The sequence below is a fragment of the Megascapheus bottae genome, chromosome 4 (assembly GCF_031878675.1).
Source record: "Megascapheus bottae isolate mThoBot1 chromosome 4, mThoBot2.hap1, whole genome shotgun sequence".
Taxonomy (NCBI): Eukaryota; Metazoa; Chordata; class Mammalia; order Rodentia; family Geomyidae; genus Megascapheus; species Megascapheus bottae.
The window spans coordinates 15,049,520-15,070,084 of NC_143512.1; the positions used below are offsets into that span (position 1 = coordinate 15,049,520).

The following is a 20,565-nucleotide window of genomic DNA, read 5'->3' on the forward strand; positions in this document are numbered from 1 at the left end:
TGCCAAATAATGCCTTTGGGAATAATGAAACTTTTAAACAAAACTATAGAAAATAAAGCTTACTTTTTCATGAAAAAGAATTATCTGTTCATAATATTACTGACTTCTGAATAGTTTGGGTTTTTTAACTTTTCTTTAATAATATTCAAATAGCAACTATCTCAGGACACAGTATTTTTTTTTTTTTGGCCAGTCCTGGGCTTAAGCTCAGGGCTTGAGCACTGTCCTTGGATTTTCTCAAGGCTAGAACTCTACCACTTGAGTCTCAGCACCACTTCTAGCTTTTTTCTCCGAGGAGTCGAACCCGGGTCTTCGTGCATGCTAGGCAAGCATTTTACCACTAGGCCAAACTCCTGGCTCCAAGATACAGTATTTTTATTCTCCCTGATTCTTACCACCAGATTTGTTCAGTAATGCCCACAGTGATTGGCACTACTAAGTCAAGAAAAGAAAACAAAGGCAAAGAAAAGGGAAAGACAATAAAAGAAAGGATTTTAAAAAAAAGTGATGTAAAGTGACAAGGGGGTGAACAGAAGAAAAAAATGCACATGGAGCTATTAAAATATCATTCATCATTGAACACTGATCATCACAAGACTTAGGGTTTTTTGTTTGTTTGTGGTGATAGAGAAGTGGTTTTGACAGAAAAACAGGTAAGTCTTGGACACTGTAAGTCTTGTCAGCTCATTAATCTGGAAGAGGACCAATACTTTCAGAAATGATCTAGCAGGATCAGCATATAGAAAAATTTGCAAGTTTTCAGAAGTTCCATCAAGAATTCTAGTCCAAAGTATTAAATTATAAGAAAATACATGGCTAGAAGATGATTCTGAATGCAGATAAATGAAAATTAACTTGTCTAAAGAATATCCAAATCATATTTTGGAACATTTTACTCCATCCACTGTGATAATGGAAAAGTGTATAGTAAACAATGAACTAACCAATCTTTATGTCTTTTATTTTTTGCCAGTTCTGGGCTTGAGCCTCAGGGCCTGAGTGAGCACTGTCCTTGGACTTTCTCGAGGCTAGAGCTCTACCACTTGGGCCTCAGCACCACTTCCGGCTTTTCTCTATGTATGTGGTACCAAGAAATCAAATCTGGGTCTTCGTGCATACTAGGCAAACACTCTACCACTAGACCAAACTCCAGGCCCCAATCTTTATGTCTTTATAGAGCTTATAAAGGAGAACAAAGTCACTGAACAACAAAGGGTGATGGATTATGTGAAGCTCCTGGTTAAGGTAACAGGTAGACCAAATTTAGATCTCAGTTAATCATAGTGCCAAGAGAAAGGCTGAGGAAATAATATTTAAGGTAAGACTTGAGAAGTGAGTATCTATGAAAGTGTAGCAAGAATAAGAAAGAAATATTCTGGGAAAACAACACAGTGTATGTAAGGGCCCTTAAGCTTGAAATATAAATCAACAAGAAAAGGGCCCCTAGATGAGGCTGCAAAGATGGACAGCCACCAGATCACATTAAGGCTTTCTGTGCCACATTAAGAAGGTTAGAAAGAAGAAAGACTAATTAGATGCACACCCACAATAGATTACAATATAAAATGCAGAAATCATTATGATCAGACATAGGGAGAAAAGTACGACAAAGTACTACAGAACAAGACAATGGGGTCTTGCACTCAGGATGAATAGAACAATGATTTGAGATGTAACTAAGAAGCAGGGTTAAAGTTACAAGATATAGGGAATAATGATGATGCCATGGATGATTTCTTAAAATTTCAGTTTGATTAGGAGATGTGGGGGTAACAAATTAAGTTAGTGACAGCTGAGTTAAGATGTGTCTAAGATTAGGAGAGATCTTGTACTGAAATACAAATATGAAAAATACTAACAACACTAACTCTAACATAGTAACTGAAACCTTGGGAGTAGATAATATTTCACAGGTTTAGAGAAAGACAGCTGAAGTCATTCAAGGAATGCCATTGTTCTATCTTTGAGTAAAGAACGAACCAGTAATAGAACTAAAGATTTTGCTCAGAATTTTGATATGGGAGTCACTGAGGCTCAGGATATTGATAATCCAAAAATTATAGATAAACTGTTTTAGAGTCCTTCATGAAACAGCAATATCCAGAATATTTTCTCAAGAAAAGCAAAATGCATTTAAGGACGGTCCCAAGAAAGCATTAAATTGTCAAGGAGTTGATAAGGACTCTTATATGAAAAAACTAAGTTTTAGAACTTGATTCTGAAAACCAAGATTCAAGAAGGATATATATGGAGGATATTCTATCAACAAAATCATGAAAAACATGGCTAATGGGGAAAAAAAACCTGATAAAATTTGGAATACAGAGGGAAGCCCCTATGACTTAAAGGAATAAAAATAAAAAGAAAAAAATTAATAAATTCTAAGTCAGAGAATATAATTCACAGGTTAAAACTATAAATGGATTTATTGAGGTTTTGATACAAATTCATGGATGACAGAATAAAAGACAGGTTGCCCAATATAATTAGGGTATTTCAATACAAAGATGATGAACATGTCCTCCATTTTCTTTGGTGCCTATGTTAGAAACTTAATTATTATTTCTCATTTTGGAACCTTACAGATAATGGAGGACCATTAAATGACATTAAATGACATTAAAGAAGATTCTTAGATTTTTTTTTTTTCTGGTGCCAATTGTGGGGCTGAGTACTATGTGAGTTTTTTACCCAAGGATAGCACTCTATACTACTTGAGCCGCAGGTGCGTGCGTGCGTGCGTGCGTGTGTGTGTGTGTGTGTGTGTGTGTGTGATTTACTGGAGATAAGAATGTCATGGACTTTCCTGCACAGGTTGGCTTCAAACTGTGAACCTCTCAGATCTCAGCCTTCTGAATAGCTAGCATTACCGGTATGACTTTTTTTTTTTTAAATGGGTCATGTGGCTTGAACTCAGCCTGGGTAGGTGCTGTCCTTGAGCTTTTCAGCCCAAGGCTACCACCCTACCCCTGGGCCTGGATGGTGTCCCTAAGCTCTTCAGCTCAAGGGTACCATCCTACCCAGGAGCCAAACCTTACTTCCCATTTTCTAGAGGTTAACTGGAGATAAGAGTCTCAGATCCTTTTGTGCTGGGGCTGGCTTTGAACCTTGATCTTCAGATCTCAGCCTCCTGAGTAGCTAGGATTACAAGCGTAAACCACCACACCCGGCAGAATCCTTACATTCTTAATGAAGACTAAGTGTCTTATAACAGAGATAAATTTAATTAAAGTGCACCACTTCTGTTTTATTTGGTTTACATAGCCACCATATGCACAAAATATCCTATTCTAGAATAGGATATTTTACAGTGGGGGCCCACTGTAAATTATATAGATCAGTGTTTCAGCTTTTCTTGAGGGTAAATATCACATGCGCCCCCAGAGAATCTATATGGTTTGACAAATGCCTCAGGTGATTATTACAATCTGGAAATTTATTTTTTTTATTTTTGCCAGTCCTGGGCTTTGGCTCAGGGCCTGAGCACTGTCCTTGGACTTTCTCAAGGCTAGAGCTCTACCACTTGAGCCACAGCACCACTTCCAGCTTTTTTCTATGTATGTGGTACCAAGGAATCGAACCTGGGCCTCTGTGCATGCTAGGCAAGCACTCTACCACTAGGCCAAACTCCTGGCCCTTCTGGAAATTTTGTAAAATAGTAATGCAAATAATCATGAGATCCTTGAAAGTCAAGATCCTACTATAGTCATCACAAAATTCTAGTAACTTGGGAATTAAGAAATAAAAATCATTGATGTTACAATCTAAAACTTGCAGAATATTGAGCTTAAGAATTTCTGTTCACCTAATGGGATTTATTTATTCTCTATCCCTAGTGCTGCCAGATACCTGTGCTGTCTTTATTATCTCCAGCCTGAATTCACAAACCTTAACCCTGTTTTTGCCCCAGCGCAAAAATGGAGGCTAGAAATGAGAGGAAGGTAACAATCTGTGGCTATATCCCCAGCAGTCACACCCCCAGAGGCCCCATCCTGCTCCTCACCTGAAAGCCCCTGCCCTAGCTCCTGTGATGAAATGCCCCGGGTAGCCTTCCTACCTGAAGAAGGAAGAGGAACAAATACTGAGTCTAGGTTTGATTTTGAAATTCAGATGATTAATGTGTCAGTCCTAGTAGTCCATTGGAACATTTACAGAAAACCTTTGTAATATACTAAAATTGAATTTTTCTGTTTATTAGTTTTTTCCATTTCTCAAAATTATTAGCATTAAAAAATTTAAAAATTTTATGAATGCTAATAATATACTAAGGAAGGGCGATCTCATAAGATTAACTGAGATTTCACAAGTCCTGAGGGAGGAAAGAATCATGTGGAAAGAAAAGCATGGGTAGGCCTGAAATTCAAAGTACAGAGCCTCCCCAAGTGATGACTCTGAAGGGGGCAATATTCATGTTTGGGTGTGCAAGGTCTCTGTGTTTAAGAGTCTTGTGAGTTTATCATTTTTAAGATTAGTGATGAATGACAATGATGAGGGTGGCAGGAATACAAAGTGGATGCTGGAATGTAACACAAGCTGTAAAAAAAAAAAAGCAAGGTATAGCTACACTAAGATGGAAACTCAGTGTATGGTTCTTGTTTGTGGCATGACTATAGAAATTCAATTCACATGAGATGGCTCAGCATGGTGAAATTTGTAAATACCACAAAAATGAACCTAGAAATCAAAGAAAAAACATTTCATGGAAAATGTGGTGTATTACAATGAAGGTTATATCAGGTCTAATGTGTGATAACACATACTCTAAAGAATAATTGCTCCAAAAATGTAATTTTTCTATATTAACCCGTTTCAAATATACCTTGTAAAAAATCCACTAAAATACTGATAACCATGAAGACAAATGAAAGTAAAAAAATAATAATACTAATTCTCCTTGGTATTCATCAAAAGTGACTTACAGATACCAAGGTAAATGAAATAGCTTTACATTTTAAAAAGTAATTCAAATTACACTCTCCATTGTCACACAGTATCTGCCCTGGCAACAGGGACAAGGCATGGTATTTTTTTAAGTCTTAACATCTTAGGGACTGAAAATTGAAGTTAGTTTATATAACAGGGTAGCAATTTTTTATGATTCAGGATCCTTTCTCCCATAGGAACCAGGAAACAGTATTTTGTTATAAAGAAACAGCAGCTCAACAGTTAGTGATCTTACTTCTCAATTCATTACCTTTTTTTTTTTTTTTTTTTTGCCAGTCTTGGGCGTGGGCTCAGGGCCTGAGCACTGTCCTTGGACTTTCTCAAGGCTAGAGCTCTACTACTTGAGCCTCAGCACCACTTCCAGCTTTTTTCTATGTATGTGGTACTGAGGAATCGAACTCAGGTATTCGTGCATGCTAGGCAAGCACTCTACCACTAGGCCAGACTCCTGGCCCTCAATTCATTAATTAAGTATCTCTATTTACTACAATTAATTTCAACTATGATTTAAAAATAAACCAGTATTTGTCTATGGCATTAAGAAACACTTTTGTCTTACCAAGCTCATTCATTGCATGTCTATGTTCTTCATCAAATGAAAGTTTCATTAGAACACACACAGCAGGACAGATCTGATGTTCAACTGGAGCTGGCACTAAGAAATAGAAGTACCATGTACCATATTATTTTATTTCTTCAACTGTTTTATACTTTGAAAGTATGCAGAAATCATTAACATATCCCTAATGTACAGAAATTTAGTGGATTAATAAATATTTGCAGAATGGGTGAACAAACACTACAAATGAATATGAATAAAGGGCTTTTTTTTTTGCCAGTCCTGGGCTTAAGCTTAGGGCCTGAGCATTGTCCTTGGATTTTTCTCAAGGCTAGAGCTTTACCACTTAAGCCTCAGCACCACTTCCGGCTTTTTCTAAGTATGTGGTACTGAGAAGTTGAACCCAGGTCTTTGTGCATGCTAGGCAAGCACTCTACTACTAGGCCAAACTCCCGGTCCCTAAAGGGCTTTTCTTGATTCTGTATAAAAATGTTTACTACTCATATGTGAAGATCTAGTCTATTAAATCCTTCTTGAGTTTATGCTGTAACTCACATATCTACTAATTTTAAATGATGCTCATTAGATAACAGAATAAAGGCATTTTAGTATACCTACTTTGATTACTGTTATGAATGTGGGTTGAAAGCATATGGTGTATACAAATGTAATGCCTAGTAAAGTTTACCAAACTGAACTACATATTTAATGCTATGAGCAAGGTTGCAAAAATCATTTTTTAAAGAATTTATTAACGTTGATTTTTTACATCATATTTTAAATGACAAGTTTAACATACAAGTGTTCAAGGAGGGAATCTATTTACAATCATTGGGACTTAGTATTTAGAACTTAATCACAATTAGGCTAAGGGTTTGTATGTCATAGAAACATATGAATTTATGAAATAAGACATTATGTCTATAGAGTCATAGGTTTTTATGTCTATATAGTTATGTTTATATTTCCATTACCATGTCCATAGCTTTAGGTGTGCAGTTATGGAGTCCTCGCTCTTGCAAAAATCAATTTTGACGGCCGGGAGTTTGGCCTAGTGGTTAAAGTGCTTGCCTAGCATGCACGAAGACCTGGGTTCGATTCCTTGGTACCACATACATAGAAAAAAAGCCAGAAGTGGTGCTGAGGCTCAAGTGGTACAGCTCTAGCCTTGAGAAAGTCCAAGGACAGTGCTCAGGCCCTGAGCTCAAGCCCAGGACTGGCAAAAAAAAAAAAAAAAAAAATCATTTTTGACATAAAATATTTCTTTTTCTGAAGTAATAATAAGTCATTTCATAATGTGGACAGCCAAATAAAACCATCCAGAAAGACAATGGTCTTCCAATAAAGCATCTTTTTTTCATATTATAACTGCTAGATACAAAACATCATTTCTGCTTTTTTCTTCTTCCTAAATATATTTTATGTTAATTAATTAATTAATTTAGTGAGTCATGGGGCTTGAGCTTTGTCTGGGTTCTGTAGCCCAAGGCTACTGCCCTACCCTTGAGCCAAGCTCCACTTCCCATTCTCTAGAGGTTAACTGAAGATAAGAGTCTCAGGTCCTTTTGTGCCAGGGCTGTCTTTGAACCTTGATCCTCAGATCTCAGCCTCCTGAGTAGGTATGATTACAGGCATATATTTTCAATTTTTAAATAATTTTTATACTTAAGCTTAGAAAAAGTTATAGCTTCCTAAATCACGTTTCACTATCATTTGTTTTCCTGTTCCCCAAATCAATACATTAATTCAACAGAATCATCTACTTGTTCTCTTTAAATTCTTACTGACTAAAAGTATTACCTTATATCCTTATTACTGTTGGTTCTTGGCTACTGGAATGAAGTTAGTTCCCTAAGAGACGCAATTCCTATGTTCCCTACTACTAAGGGAAAAGGGCTAGTGGTCAGGCATTTCTTCCTAAGTGAAAAGCAGAGTGAATCATAACCTCAGTAACCAAGGCCCCACTGTCTGGTACAGGATAGCATTGAGTTAAAATGAGCAGATTTGGTGTCTGTGCTTGGCTCTTACTTATTATTGTAAGGCCACAAACATCAGGGCCTCAGGTTCATTTATAAAATGGAGACAATAAAACCTCCCTTTCTATTTCACAAGGCTGTGGAGATCAAGCTGTCCACTGAATACTGACATATATGGGTTGACTTACGAGAAATTATTTTTCCAAGGTTCATCTATAGAATAAAAGAGCAATCTAGTTGTTCATATTTCTTTGTAGCAGAAAGAAATAAAAAATATACACTTTTTGCCAGTCCTGGGGCTTGAACTCAGGGCTTGAGCACTGTCCTTGGACTTTCTCAGGGCTAGTGCTTTACCCCTTGAGTCACAGCACCACTTCCAGCTTTTTCTGTGTATGTGGTACCGAGGAATAGAACCCAGGGTTTCAAGTATGCTAAGCAATCATTCTACCACTAGGCCATGCTCCTGGCCCTGTAGCTGAAAGTTTTGACTCCATACATTTCTTTTAATTTGCTGTGTTATTTTGGTTGTTTTATTAAGCTGTTTTATTTTGGTTATTTTATTAAGCTTCCAAATATTAGCAGCCTATATAGATAATATCAATTTCATCCATAGCCACAAAAAAACAATATATTAACTGAGATTTATATGTAAAACTTTGTTTTGAAACATGCAATGTGATATATACTACAGAGAACATACTTGGATTTTTGTCCTGGTCCATGCCTTGTTCGTGGGCTTCCTGCCATTCCCAACAGGTTTCACAGTAAGCTCGTATCTGTTCCAAAAGATGAAGGACTCGGATTTCACGCCTGCCTCTCTTGTCATCAGGCTGTGAGTGAATGATGTTGTGGAGTGCTGCACTGGCCCTGGCCCGAGCCTCTTTACTGCCCCGGGAATTTCCCAACAATACAGAGTCTTTGTCATTGCCATGTAAGAGCTGGATGAGGAGAGGAAGACATCCAGACTGTCGCATGGATATACAGCTGTCTTGGGAGCTAGACATAGCTAGCAAAGTTCGCGACATATCATCCTTATCATGAGTACCAAGCATTGACAATAATGAATACACCATTTCCACCTGTGGGCCAAATGAGTTTAGAAACAAAATTATGACTTTAGTATCCAAAAGCCAAAAGTAATGAAGTGATGAATGGGAAATTTATTGTAACTTATTAGTAACAAACACCTTTACAGGATGAAATGATGAGTGTTATTTTAAAATAACATCAACAATTTATGTGAATAAATAAAAATAGTAATGGTATTATATAGTGTTCAAAGAGAAAGTAGATTATGCCATGTTTAAATTGCTATTTGGGTAGACAAGTTCATTTTATTTTAAAAATAAAAAGTTTATTTAAAAATTATCTTTCTAACACATAGAGGAATGTGCTTTAACTTACACAATTTAACTTTTTTTTTACTCCTTTTAATCTAGAACTAAAATCAATATAAAACTTTTGCAACAGGTTAATTTACTAAATATTCTCAACAATCGTTAAGCTTTAGATTGTTAAAATTATTCATTTCTTTGGGCTTAATTTTCCATTATGTATAGTTTTGTGCTTTTAAGCAGTTAAAATGTGACTATATTATTCATTAAAAAATCAATGTAAACTGGGCACTGGTGACTCACACTTGTAATCCTAGCTAATCCTAGCTACTCAGGAGGCTAAGATCTGAGAATTGCAGTTCAAAAGTCAGGGTGGGCAGGAAAGTCTGTGAGACACTTTTCTCCAATTAACTACCAGAAAACTGGAAGTGGCGCTGTGACTCAAGTAGCAGAGTACTATCCCTGAGCAAAAGAGCTCAGGGACAGCACCCAGGCCCTGAGTTCAAGCTTCATGACCATCACCACCACCAGTAACAGCAACAATAGAAATCAATGTAAAAAATGATCCATTTCCCCATTATGTAAACCTATTTGGTCATTAAAAAGGGAAATGCCGCTGGGCGCAGTGGCTCACATTGGTAATCCCAACTACTCAGGAGGCTGAGATCTGAGGATCATGGTTCAAAGCTAGCCCAGGTACTAAAGACAAGGAGACTTATCTCCAATTAACCACTAGAAAACTGAAAGTGGCACTGTAGCTCCAGGGGTAGGGTGGTAGGCCTTGAGCTGAAGAGCTCAGGGACATTGCCAGGCTCAGAGTTCAAGCCCCATGACTAACAAGGAAATTAAAAAAAAAAAAAAAAAAGATAAAATAAAAAAGGAAAATGCATGTGGCACTGTGGCTTGAGGGGTAGGGCAATAGCCTTGAGCTGAAGAGTTCAGTGACAGTGTCCAGGTCAAGTTCAAGCCCCATGACCAAAAAAAAAAAAAAAAAAGGAAAATGCACAGGTAGGTGCCAGTGGCTCATATGTATCATGTCTATAATCACAGCTACTCAGAAACCTAAAACCAGGAGGATTAATGTTTGATAATAGCTTGGGCAGAAAAACTCACCACGATGCTACCTCCAATTTATCAGCAAACAAAGCTGAGTTGGAGGAATAGCTCAAGTGGTAGTATGCCAGCTGTGAGCAAGCAACCTAAATGAGGGCAAAGCCTTGAGTTTAAGTCCTGGTAATGACAAAACCAAATCAAACCAAAATAAAAAAACCCAGCTGGGCATTTCTGTAATCCCAGCTGTTCAACAGGCAGAGAATAGGAAAGTGATAGTTCAAAGACATCCAAGACAAAAAACTGGTGAGATCCATTTCTACAATCAAAACTCATGTGTTAATATATGCCTATAATCATAGCTATATGAGACATAGGTAGAGGGAATGTGATCTGAGATTGCACCTAAGAAAAAGCATGATACCCTAGCTGAAAAACAACTGAAGTAAAATGGCCTAGTCATGTGACTCAATGGGTAGAGCACTTGCTCACAAGGCTGAGTCCAAACCCCACCATTTCCCCCACAACTTCTGAAAAAGGAAAATTACATCATCACAGTAAGTTCAATGGTTTACTTAAAAGTAGATCAGACACAGGAAAGCAACACCCACTTATCTTGGATTGTCATCAGCTTCATTTCAAAGCTAGAGGCTGTAACAAAAACATGTTATGTAAAAAGTGGTTGGTTCTCAATCAGGGGCAAATGTATCCCATCTGGACACATTTGACTATGTCTACAAGATATAATGGTTCTAACAACATTCAGTGGAGGTATCATGGACACCCAGCAGGTAGAGACCAGGGATGCTCTTTAACATCTTTAATGCAACAAAGAATTACCTAGGTACTAGTGCTGACATTGAGAAATATTGCTCATGGAAAACAGACATGTCTTCTTACATATGAAAGTATGAAAAAGGCAATATAAAGCCTTTAGATTTCATCAGATATTGGTTCAAATTTTGGCTTAACTGCTTACAAGCAACTATGATGCTACCTTATACAATTTCTGTGAGTTTTAGTTTCCTCTGTTGAAAAAAATTTTAAAAAATTTACTTAACAGATTTTCTTTCTTTGCTTGTTTTTTTTTTTTTTGCCAGTCCTGAGGCTTGAACTGAGGACATAGGCACTGTCCTCTACCACTTTGAGCCACAGTACCATTTCCAGTTTTTGAGTGGTTAACTGGAGCTAAGAGTCTCATGGAGACTTTTCTGCCAGGCTGGCCTCAAATCTCCATCCTCAGATCTCAGTCTCCTGAGTAGTTAGGAGTACAGGTGTGAGCCACCAGCACCAGGCTTAAAATTCATTTCTCTTTCTCCCTCTCCCTCTCCCCCCACCCCTCTCTCTTGGTCATGGGGCTTCAACTGGGCCTGGGTGCTGTCTCTGAGCTCTTCAGCTCAAGGCTACCACCCTACCTCTGGGCCTGGGCATTGTCTCTGCGCTCTACAGCTCGAGGCTACTGCTCTATCCTTGAGCCAAGCCCCATTTCCCTTTTTCTAGAGGTTAACTGGAAATAAGAGCTCAGGTCTTTTTGTGCCCCGGCTGGCTTTGAACCTTGAACCTCAAATCTCAACCTCCTGAGTAGCTAGGATTATAGGCATGAGCCACTGTGCCTGGCAGTAGAATTCTTTAGATTTAACTAAAAAATATACCATTTAGTCGCATTAGAATTTCATTTTAGCTAATATATTTCACAATATTGTATTAAAATTAAATATATTTATAATAAGATGTAAAACCTCTTGTTATAAAACAGTAACAAAATAATTATTTTCTTTACAAATCTCTTTCAATCCTACAGTATTTGCTAACATCTAAGATACCCAAGAAAGCTTATTTATAACTACTGGCTAGCAATCAACTTAAATAACTTTTCTATTTCAATAAATATTAAACATTCTTTATGTGCAGGCAAACTATCTTTGTTGCTGAAAAAGATATAGAAAAAAAAACCAGTCTGTTTTCTAAAAGAGCTTCATGTAAATTGCTAAATGATTCAAAGGAGATGGTAAATGGATTGCATGGAAAGGATTAAGAACCTTGGAATTACAAGGAATGTTTTGAAGAAACAAAGACTAAGAAGACTGTTTAGTCTCATATTGACACAATATCTCACTTTGTTATCTGATATATTGGATACATTTGTATTTGGTTACTTGAAATTGGACAGGGAAGGGGGGGAAAACCAAGAGGGGCGTGGGGGGAAGGGTAATGGGACCAAGACATGTGGAAGGGTATCAATGTATGTGAATTAATGCACCTTCTATCTGGCAAATATCATGTTACCCTTTTATTAAATACAAAAAAAAAATACAGGAAAATAAAAAAAAAAAGACTGTTTAGGATTGTGATAGTTATTTTGTGGTAAGGTAAAAAATAGTGTTTGCCACTGGAGACAAGGCACAGATACAAAGAGTATTTAGAAAAAAAGTCAATTTCCCTGGTGTTTAGGATACTTGCAGAGCCAGGAATAATAAGGCTGAAAAAGAAGTTACTATGTACCAAATTTGGCGATTTTTATCATTATCTTCCTTTTGCTTATAGTTTTTATTAAAAGGAGTAAATTCATTTCTTCAAGGGATCAAAAAAAAAATTCTTGAGAAAACTGAAGGATCTCTTAGCAGTACCAAGCAAGGTTTGTCATCTTCTGTTACCTTGGTTCCTAAGTGACTTGTCAGCCTTCGAGGAGCAGAATGGGTGCTACCAGAACTCAAAACACTGGCTGTTTCATGATCCATTCGTGTAGTCGAACCCTAAAAATTAAGCAAATTACAGTGTAATTTAGATTATAAATATAGGTAACTCCAAATAAAGGTATTCCAAGTGACCCATCTTTTAGGGTAAACAACTACATAATCTTTTTTTTTTTTTTTGGTGGGTCATGGGGCTTGAACTCTGGGCCTGGGCATTGTCCCTGAGCTCTTCAGCTCAAGGCTACTGCCCTACCCACCCTTTGAGCCACAGTGCCACTTCTGATTTTTCTGGTGGTTAATTGGAGATAAGAACCTTGATCCTCAGATTTCAGCTTCTTGAGTAGTTAGGATTACAGGCATGAGCCACCACGCCTGGCTTACATAATCATTTTAAAAAGTGTAACCACTGTGATTGCTCTAAATGAAAGTTACATATGTATCTTAGTAGAGATATTAATATCCATATTCCAGCTCTATAGCTATCTATCTATCACCCACCTACCCACCTACCTACCTACTTGATGTTGGGATTGAACCCAGCAGCTTGTTCATGCTATACATGTACTCTAACTCCAAACTGCATATCATTCCCAAATGAGTACTTGTACCTGTAACTTTACTTCTTCTTCTCTCTTTTCTTTTTTTTTTTTTGGTCTGAGACTGGAATTTGCTATCTGATATTGGTGCTCTACCACCTATACATGTATTAAATATATTTTAGAGAAAAACCTAAAGAAAGGAGATCTTGTAGAAGAGCTCAACTTACACGAGTATGGAAGTAAACCAAAAATACTGAAGAAATTGTAGAGCAATGTATTTTCATAGATTGAAATAAACGTAGCATCTAGTGGAAGAATATCTTCCTAGTAAGCATAAGACCCTGAGTTCAATCCCCAGGACTTCCAAAACAAATCAAAGAAAAAAAAAATAAAAGAAAGAAATCATGTTTAGTTAAATGTAGCTGATTGACTGGAATTCTAAAATGTTCCTAACTGTCAAAATACTATATGTGGTATTTGGGACAGACCAAGTTTTCCAAGACCTCAGTTGAGAAGGCCCATTGAAACTTTTATTGGAGAAAGACACAAAAATGTAAGTAATCACATTATGACATATTCTACATCAATGCATAAGAATGTTAAAAGAAAGCTGGGAAATAGGAAAAGCAATGAACCATAGGGGCTATGAAATGCTGTACTGCTTTAAGTAAGTAATGAGTAAGACAGGACCTGAGTTTTGAAGCAGAGAACTGATGCAAGAGCCTGTGCAAAGATATAATAATGGAAAGCATATGGTGAACATCCACTGTATACCACAAATTGCATTAAGTACATATTGCATTTATTCTCACAACTGTTTTATGAAGGAGGTATTACTTGCTAAGGAAGAACACTTCAACTCATAAATGAGTAGTGGAATTTTCAGATTTCATGACACAAAGCTACTTAACTACTTATCATGGAATGGTAATTTAACCTATTACATACTGGTTAATATCATATGGTTACTTCTAATTATCTGCTACTATGTAAGTAATGCTTGACTTCAAACACACTCGACTACTCCTGACTGATTACTTCTTAGCATAAAACCTTACATTTGCAACAAATCTTTATTACATTTTACAAAATTGCTGTCCAGAAAGGTTGTTTCATTTCATTCATACAACTAAAAGCAGTATGAGCAGGTCCCAGTGGCTTATACCTATAATCTTAACTACTCAGGAGCATAAGACCCAAGGATCATCACTGGATGCTGCCCAGGAAGGAAGAGACTCTTACCTCTAACCACCAAGAAGGCCAAAGTGGAGCTGTGGCTCAAGTGATAAGTGCTAGTATTGAACAAAAAAGCTCAAGGACATCATTCAGGTTCTGGGAGGGCCCTATGTGTGTCCCAGGACTAGTACACACAGCATTTTGAAAGTGTTTGTGTACTTATCCCTATCAGTGCTGTCACTGATTTTTCATAATCCAAAATTCCTAATTCCTTTTAGCTGTAATTTATACTTAAGATCATTACTAGTAAAGTTATCATCTTTCTACATATTTACTGTTTTAATTTCTTATTCATGTCCATGGCTCACCTTTAAAGACTTTTTGTAGTTTTTAAATATTCTACGTGGTCAGAATTTCAACATTTTGCTTGTCTTCTTTGCAAATAATATAACTTTGACTTTCCTAATTTTTTTTTTGGGGGGGGCAGTCCTGGGGCTTGAACTCAGGGACTGAGCACTGTCCTTGTGCTTTTCCTTCAAGGCTGGTGCTCTGCCACTTGAGCCATAGTTACCACTTTCAGCTTTTCTATGTATGTGGTACCAAGGAATTGAATCCGGGTCTTTGTGCATGCTAGGTAAGCACTCTACCACTAGGCAAAACTCACAGCCTCTTTTATAGTATTGTTACGACTTCCTGGCATGCTGAAGTTTCACACTGGTATGTAAAGTCTTCCTTTATGATGTTCCCACCTTCTCTACCATTATAAAAATTCTGCCCACATAGACTTCTAATCTTTATTTTTAGTAGCTTCATTTTTTATACTAAACATAATCACCTACTTAAAATATATTTTGATATAGCAAGTATGATGTATATATATATATGAATTATTAAGGGCATATAAAGGTTTCAAAGTAAATAATTGGAATATGACCTGAAACACTAAGCAAATATTTTTCTGTCAAATGACTGAACTTTTCTTCTTTCTACATATATGTAAAAATATGTATACTTCCCAAAGAATTTCCTAAACAATAGACAGAGAACATCTCAAATGTAATTTAAATTTAATTGCTTTTGTCCTAATTTACTACTTAAGAATTTTTATGTATTCTGCTAAGTAGTAATGTTTAGGAAAGCATTTCCTTTGTGCTAGTTAAGTAAAATAAATTTAAATATGTAAGTACAGGATATTTTAAGCATTAAATGTTAATGAGCTATTAGAAGTATATTTAAAAAAATCAACAGTATTATCAAAATAAACACAGGAAGACCAAATAATTATTTTATGTTGGCAGTAGAAAATAATCTTACAGCCAATTTAGTGAAATTCCATTAAAAAAATCACTCAGCTGGGGCCAGGAGTTTGGCCTGGTGGTTAAAGTGCTTGCCTAGCATGCACGAAGACCAGGGTTCGATTCCTTGGTACCACATATATAGAAAAAAGCTGGAAATGGTGCTGAGGCTCAAGTGGTAGAGCTCTAGCCTTGAGAAAATCCAAGGACAGTGCTCAGGCCCTGAGCTCAAGCCCAGGACTGGAAAAAAAAAAAAAAATCACTCAGCTAAAACATAAATGTATTTGCTCAAGAAAATTTGTGGAGACTACAAAAAACACACCAATGAAAACTTCTGTCACATTAGGCTGCATTTCAATAAAACTTCAAAATGAAAGTTGATGATAATTTCTATTGATGCTAAAAATAATGTGGCAATAGTTAAACCATATTAAGCTACTACTTATGAACATTAGAATCCTTTTTTCAGTAAAATGAAGCTTCCTACGTTTGTGTGATCTTGAAGTACAACAGAAAATTACAACAATGAAATGGTCCTTGTTACAATAATAATAATAAAAACAGGAAAATGTCTGTTCAGAATGCCTTAGAAAAAGAGCTAACCTATTCAATGGAAGCAATAATTAGGTCAAACACACATGTAACCATAACTAATTTTTTCCATATATTTTTTATTGTAATTAATAGAAGGGTTACATGATATTTGCCAGATAGATGGTGCATTAATTCACATACATTGATACCCTTTCACATGCCTTGGTCCCCATTTCCCTTCTCCCCACCCCCCCATCTTGTTTTCCCCCGTTCCCTATCCAATTTCAGATAACCAAATACAAGTATATCCGATATATCAGGTAACAAAGTGAGATAGTGTAACAATATGAGATAACCAAGGGACAGCAAAAGTGATGAGATAACATAGTACCTTAAGGACAACAATCATTCATTATATGGCTTATGTTTACATCATATCATAACTAATTTTTTTATGCGCACTAATCATTTAAGTAAAACAGAAACATGATCTAGAGCTATTAAGATATACTTAGAAATTTAAGAGGCATCATTATTAAGTATAATAAAGGATGATAGATACCCATCCATTCTAAGAAAATAGTAAGATTTACAAATCATCTTGTGAATCATTCCACTTTCTTTTTGAATATTAAAAGTTAATTTAGAAACATAATATATTTACCTGACCACTACTAGAAGTTCCCATGTTGAGTTCTGCCACTCCTTGACCTTCATTTTGCCTCTCAGCTTCATGTGAGCTAGCTTCATGCTTACTCTGAGATGACCTCTGTTAACATGGAATTAGCATCATTACATATAAAAATGGAGTAGGTTCTCTTAGCCCACAGCTTTTCTTTTTTGTTTTTAAAGCTCTGAATTATCAATGATACAGGCTGACAAAGGCATGAAATTGCATGTTATACTTCACAACCTCAAGCATAACCAGCAGCTGACTATTCTCAGCAAGAAGAAAGTGAACTGTGTCCCTGGAGGATTGGAGCTGCATAAGACAAAGGATTTTCTGAGACTCACAGAAACACCATCCTCCACCAGCTGGGCTCACATCACTATCAGAAGATAACTCAACTAGAACAAATATCCGTCTTTTCTGCAAGGTCACATGACTCTAGTATTTAATGGAGCTGCAAATGTAACAGCTGAACTATCACCTAAGCTTACAAACACCTTTGTGTAGGCATATCTATACATAGAATATAAATACATTTTCTGCCAAGAAAAGTCATGTGAAACAAAATGACAAGCTCCTAGGTTCTGATAATGAATAAAACCAAAACTCTTTCTAATGCAACCACCATCTGTTATATTAAATAAAAATGACAGATTATACCCAATAAAAGCATCATTTTGAAAACAGATCATGAAAAGAACCACTGTAAAAACAAAACTACACAGCCAAAGAAAATAATTTTATCATTACAGAAACACTAGTGTGCTTGCTCTTGACAGTATTTTAAAATAAAAATTATGCTTTAGTAATTGGATACAAGAGTTAATAACTATATTACAAAATGGTTTCCACTGGAGTTTCCTTAAATTTGAAGCCTTCCTAGTCCATTTAAAAATAGGACATACTAATTTACATGCAACATTTTCATCAATTAAAAAGTTACATGTAATAAGCAAAAATGAGGCAGTACACAGTAATTCAGAAACAGAAGAAAAACAATACTATCTTAAAAAATCATACCCTAAGCTGGAAGTGGTGGCTCAACTGGTAGAGCTCTAGCCTTGAGATAGCCCAAGGACAGTGCTCATGTCCTTGAGTTCAAGCCCCAGAATTGGTCAAAAAAAAAAAAAAAATCACACTCTAAAATTCAACAATATCAACAAGAACAAAAATATATATAATAACAACGTACAGATGAAATAAATGAAAGACCACTAAGACCACAAAGATCCAATAATATAATGTTGATATATTTCCAGAAAAATGTAATTATTAACACTTCCTGTTCTAGATATTAGAGAATACAAAGCTATGATTGCTTGAGGCTTACAGTCTAAATGGACACAGAAATAATGAAAAAATAAAGTTAAAACTGACAAGTGCAGTAAAAGGGAGTCCTAAGGCCTTCCCAGTATGTAACGCTGGGATGTGACATATAGGCTTGGGGCCAGGGAAGAGTTGTTTGAATAAAAGAGATTCAAACAGTAATTAGAAAAAAAGTAAAGGCAAACAAAATATAATAATGCAAAGGGCCTGTGGTGGAAAAATGTGGCTTATCATGCACAGAATCATAGTATGACTGGAATACTAAAACTAAGAGGGAAAACAGAAAAAAAGAGATCTTATTTAGTTGGATTTTTATGTACTCAAAAGGCATTCTTACCTTTTCTAGTAATTATCTTTTCTAATAAACACACAAACTGACTTTTTCCCCCTCTGGGCTTGAAGTCAGGGTCTGGGAGCTGTCCCTGAACTGTTTTGTTCAAGAGTAGTATTCTACCATGTGACCCACAGAGCCACCTTTTTCTGAGTAGTTCTGGCTGGCTGTCAATCACAACCCTCAGATCTCAGCTTCCTGAGTAGCTAGGGTTATAGCATCAGTCACCAGCACCTGGATCATATTGACTTTTAAGTCAAATTTTATATGGTATGAGTAGTCAGGAAAAAGTAGTTAAGAGGCTATCAATATAAATGCTTTCATAGCAGTGATACACATAAAAGTACAGCCACATAAGTAAATTTAATAAGAGTTTGGTGCTAGATTGATTATGGGAAGTAGAGGAAGAGGTCTGGTGTAAAGTATTACTCCCGTGTTTCTTTGCTCACAATTCAATAATGAGCGTATCAGCTGCAGCCATGACAACTAAAGGAGGATATGGTTTCTTTTTTGGGGGGAGGGGATGGAGATAGATAGTAGAGAGTACTAAGGAGGAGATAATTATGTCTGGCTTCAACATTTAAGTGGAAATGTACAATGGGAACATAGATTTAGGCATCTGGAGCTTACATCTAGAAAATAAGAATCAATAGCATACAGATGGTAACTAAAGCCCTAAGCATTAGTGATACTGGCAGAAGGAGAGAAGATACTAAGAAAAAAAAATGAGTCAAAAGCATAACTATACTTGATGTCCAGACAGAAGAATAAGTCTATAGAGGCCCAAGAAGAAGGCAAAAGTAAAAAAAAAAATGACATGGTACTGATAATGAATATGACTAAATTATTATTTACTAGATACTAATCATTTGTTGTTTTTGTAATTTGTTATTATAAAGTTGATGTACATAGGAGTAATAGTTAAATAGGTACAGGTGAAGAGTATACTACTTATTTGATTCACTTAATGCTCTTACGAACCCTAACACTATGACTCCCATTTTATAAAGAAAATGAAGGCACAGAGAACCTAAGTTGTTTTAGTTACATGATTTTAGTTGCATACTTACTACATGGAAAAGCTAGAACTACAACTTTGGCAGTTTGACTCAAGAGCCCACCCTATCACTAGCCACTTCAATTTTCTTTCCTTTCTTATGTTCCTTTATTTCCACTGACCTTAGCTAGGCTACAGCCTCACTTGCACCTTAAATTACTGTCTGAAATTACAGCTAACAGTGGAGACACAAAAAGTGCTGTTAGATCCTAAAACAAAGTAATAAGAATATTCCTTACTTCCACATTTGAAACTTCTCCAAGGTTTTCTATACTAGATGATAGGACTAGGGCAAAAAAAGCTTCAATAATTCTGTTGAGGAATCTGCATGCCAGAAAAGCAGCATGTAATCCTAGCTACTCAGGAGGTTGAGATCTGAGGATCAAGGTTCAAAGCCAGCTTGGGCACTAAAGACCACAAGACTCCCATCTCCAATTTACCACTAGAAGACTGGAAGTGGTGCTGTGGTTCAAGCGGTAGAGCAGCGGCCCTGAGCTGAAGAGTGCCCAGGCCCAGAGTCCAAACCCCACAACCAGCTCAAAGAAAAAAAGCTAAAGTTAAAGTGTTAAATGTTTTTCAGCAAACTTACCAAGCATCACCATAACCTAGTATTACAATATTTTCATCATTCCAATAAGATGTCTCCTGCCTGTTTTCAGTTAATCCTCACAATACTCCTATTCACAGACTTAGACAACCACTAATCTACTTTTTGTCATTATAAATATCATTTTCCAGGCATTTTACATAAATGAATTTAGGTGTGTAGACCATCTTATTTAGCAGATTTTTAAGATATCCATATTAAGCTATATATCAGTGTCTGATGAACAAGTATTTTTTATTGCAGAAGAGTGTCTTCTGTAAAGGTATTTTTTTAAAAATATAATTTGCACTGTTCTATTTTGGGCTACAATGAATAAGGCTACTAGGAACATTTCTCTTAAATACCTAGGAGTGGAACTACTGGATTCATGGTAATTAATATTTTGAGGAGCTGCCAAACATTTTCAGAAGTTAGCATCATTTTTGTATTCCTGAATTAAAAAACAAACACAAAAACTTACAAGTCCCAGCCCAA

At 36.3% G+C, this 20,565-nt stretch overlaps 1 protein-coding gene across 9 annotated transcripts in view; it reads right to left on the bottom strand.

The window, feature by feature from the left end:
• Apc (APC regulator of Wnt signaling pathway) overlaps nt 1-20,565 on the bottom strand; it is a 91,875-nt gene that overhangs the window by 17,621 nt on the left and 53,689 nt on the right. For 3 of the 9 annotated variants that reach the window (XM_090331486.1, XM_090331488.1, XM_090331487.1), the window contains 5 exons: nt 16,765-16,869; nt 12,518-12,616; nt 8,180-8,558; nt 5,504-5,599; nt 4,004-4,057 (listed from right to left, as the gene is read on the bottom strand). In XM_090331486.1, coding sequence (XP_090187612.1) covers nt 4,004-4,057; nt 5,504-5,599; nt 8,180-8,558; nt 12,518-12,616; nt 16,765-16,869 — 733 coding nt within the window. The remainder of the gene's footprint in view (nt 1-4,003; nt 4,058-5,503; nt 5,600-8,179; nt 8,559-12,517; nt 12,617-16,764; nt 16,870-20,565) is intronic. The other 6 variants (XM_090331492.1, XM_090331493.1, XM_090331494.1 and 3 more) reach the window with 3 other exon arrangements.